Raw genomic sequence first — 2,828 nt, forward strand, 5'->3', positions numbered from 1 at the left:
TGTGGGGGTCCCAGAAATTCCTAGAGGGTCCCAACAGTTCGAGTGGGAACCCAGAGGGAACCCCAGAGCACGCAGGTGTCCCTGTGGGTTTCAGCACATCCCAGACAGTCCCAGCAGTCCCATCCCAATGGGTCCCAGCAAGTCCCAGAGCACACGGTGGGTGATGGTGGGTCCTGGTGGTGCTGGTGGCCCCATATCCAATGGCATTCCTCAGTCTCATTCCCGCTGCGCCTGGCTGGGGGCCCCGGGCGCTGTGCGGGGCGTGTGGAGCTGCTGCACGCCGGGAGCTGGGGCACGATCTGCGACGACGACTGGGGACTGCCGGACGCGGCGGTGGTCTGCAGGCAGCTGGGCTGCGGGACTGCGTTGGCTGCCCCATCGGGAGCCTGGTTTGGGGAAGGCTCCGGCCCCATTTGGCTCAACCACGTGCGGTGCAGCGGCGATGAGCAGCGCCTTGTCCAGTGCCGGCACCGGGGGTGGCACAGCCATGTCTGCGCCCACGAGGAGGATGCCAGCGTTGTGTGCTCGGGTGGGCAGCGGGCGTGAGGGTGAGGGAGGGGAGAAAAGAGGGAGCCCCCCCATCATGGTGTGCATCTCTACAGCTCATCCCCTGCTGTCGCCTGGAACCACGGAGCCCACTGGCACTGCTGGCAGCACCCCAACAGATGGTGAGTGTTGCATGGCTGTGAGCGTTGCACGGGGTTCAGGGTGAAGTATGGGATGCACAGATGCAGTATGGCAGGTGTAACTTGTGCAGGTATGATGTGCAGGGCTGCATATGGTGTGCAGACATGGTTATAGAGTGCATGGGTGCAGCATGCATTAGGATTGGGTGCAAGGTTTCAGGCTTCACAGCATGCACAGAGCATGCATGGGGATGTAGGGGTGCATTGGAACATACGGTATGGGGTGCACAGGTGACAGCATGCACAGGTATGGTTGTGGGGATGGTGAGGGGATGGAGTGGGGGTGGAATAGGGGTGGGATGGATGGTGGTAAAATAATAGAACAGAAAAGGAGAATAGGAGGAGCTGGAATGGAGATGGGATGGGGATGAGATGGATTTGGGAAGGATCATGGAAGGAGAAGGGGTGGATGGGATGGAAAAGGGAAGGGGAAAAGGATGGAGTGGGAAAGGAGCATGGAAAGAGCAGGGATGGAGCCAGAAGAAATAGGGATGAAGATGGGATAGAACTGAGATAGAGAGGGGATAGAGCTGGAATCAGAAGGGCTGGAATCAGAAGGGGTGGAGAAAGATAGAGAAGGGAGTGGAGAAAGGAAGGGGGGTAGGAGGGAAGGAGTGGGGATCAAGCAGGGAGTGAGATGGGGTGGACGTGGAATCAAAAGAGATGGATGAAGATGAAGAGGGGATGGAGATGGGAAAGGCAGGAGCTAGGACGTATCAGGGAAGGAACTGGGGATGGAGCCAGGTGGGAGCAAGTATGGAGAGGGAATGCAGTGGGCATGGAGAGAGATGAAGAGGGAATGGGTTGGAGGTGGATTAGAGATGGACTGGGGAAGGAGATGGGAAGGGAAGGAGAGTAGAAGTCTCTGGGATGGAGAAGACATGGAGAAGGGATGGAGTAGTGAAGAAATGGGGATGGGAATGGAGTTGGATAGGTGCAGATAGGTGGACAGAAGTGCAGAGGGAAGGAATGCAAATGCAGTGGAGGTGGAGATGGGATACTGCAGGAAAGAAGCAGGGATGGGGAGGATTAGACAGGGAGACAGCTGGGACACATACCTCATCCCCAAACGCAGCAGCAGAGTTGGTGCCAGCAGCAATGTGGGTGCCCTATTCACCAGCCCCATACCCACTGCGTCTGGCTGGGGGCCCTGGGCGCTGCGCGGGGCGCGTGGAGCTGCTGCACGCCGGGTGCTGGGGCACAGTCTGTGATGATGGCTGGGGGCTGCCGGACGCGGCCGTGGTCTGCAGGCAGCTGGGCTGTGGAGCTGCGCTGGTTGCACCTGGTGGGGCGTTTTTTGGTGAGGGCACCGGCCCCATCTGGATGGACAATGTGAGGTGCTGGGGGAATGAGTCGGCATTACTGCAGTGCCCAGCTGCACCATTGGGCATCACCGACTGCCACCACCGGGAGGATGCATCTGTCATTTGTGCAGGTACACGCCCATGCATCGTGCATGCAGCCTGGCGTGCTCCCTGCAGTGCATGCAGTTCTGCAGAGCTGTGCGGTGTGCTCCCAGTGTGCATGCAGTATGTGCATTTCTGTAGAGAAGTGCAGTATGCTCCTGGCATGCATGCAGTTCTATGCAGTCATGGATAGTGTGCACACACCTCACTGTGCTCTTGTTCATGCATATGGCGTAGAGAAATGCAGTGTTTATGCAGTCTGTATGAAGTCTCCGTGCTTACGCAGTGCTCCTGAGGCAGTGCATGTGCAGCTAAATTGCAAACAGGGTGGCAGCAGGGTGCGCTGCACACAGCAGCATTAAAAGGTGCAGTGCATATGCTATGTGAACACATGCAGAGAGCAGTGACCATGTGAGCTCATGGGGTGAGGTGCATGCACAAGGCAGGTGTGCACAGTGCACCACCAGGCTCACGCTGCTCTCCTGCCTCCGCCAGATGAGCTGACTGGGGTAGACCCCATGCAGCCCCCTCCCGAACAGCTGCCCACCAGGTCACTGCTGGTGCCCCCTTCTGCTGTGCCACGTGTGAGTGTCCGGCCCTGCAGCACCACCTCCCCTCAGCCTACACCAAGCAGCTGGCCCATGGCAGGGACGTCGCAGACAGGTAGGAGGAGAAGGGATGGAGTGGGAATGGAGATGGGATGGAGATGGGATGGAGATGGGATGGAGATGGGATG

At 58.6% G+C, this 2,828-nt stretch overlaps 1 protein-coding gene across 1 annotated transcript in view; it reads left to right on the forward strand.

Moving 5' to 3' along the window:
- Positions 1–30: 30 nt before the first annotated feature.
- The window catches only part of LOC122157422 (soluble scavenger receptor cysteine-rich domain-containing protein SSC5D-like), a gene marked incomplete at both ends in the record, with an annotated part of 8,713 nt that continues 5,915 nt past the window's right edge, over positions 31–2,828 (forward strand). The window contains 4 exons of the mRNA XM_042813059.1: positions 31–529; positions 603–668; positions 1,807–2,121; positions 2,588–2,755. Coding sequence (XP_042668993.1) covers positions 31–529; positions 603–668; positions 1,807–2,121; positions 2,588–2,755 — 1,048 coding nt within the window. The remainder of the gene's footprint in view (positions 530–602; positions 669–1,806; positions 2,122–2,587; positions 2,756–2,828) is intronic.

This window comes from Centrocercus urophasianus, unplaced genomic scaffold (assembly GCF_019232065.1).
Source record: "Centrocercus urophasianus isolate 14NV4802_14NV808 unplaced genomic scaffold, USGS_Curo_1.0 seq_1360, whole genome shotgun sequence".
NCBI classification, from domain to species: domain Eukaryota; kingdom Metazoa; phylum Chordata; class Aves; order Galliformes; family Phasianidae; genus Centrocercus; species Centrocercus urophasianus.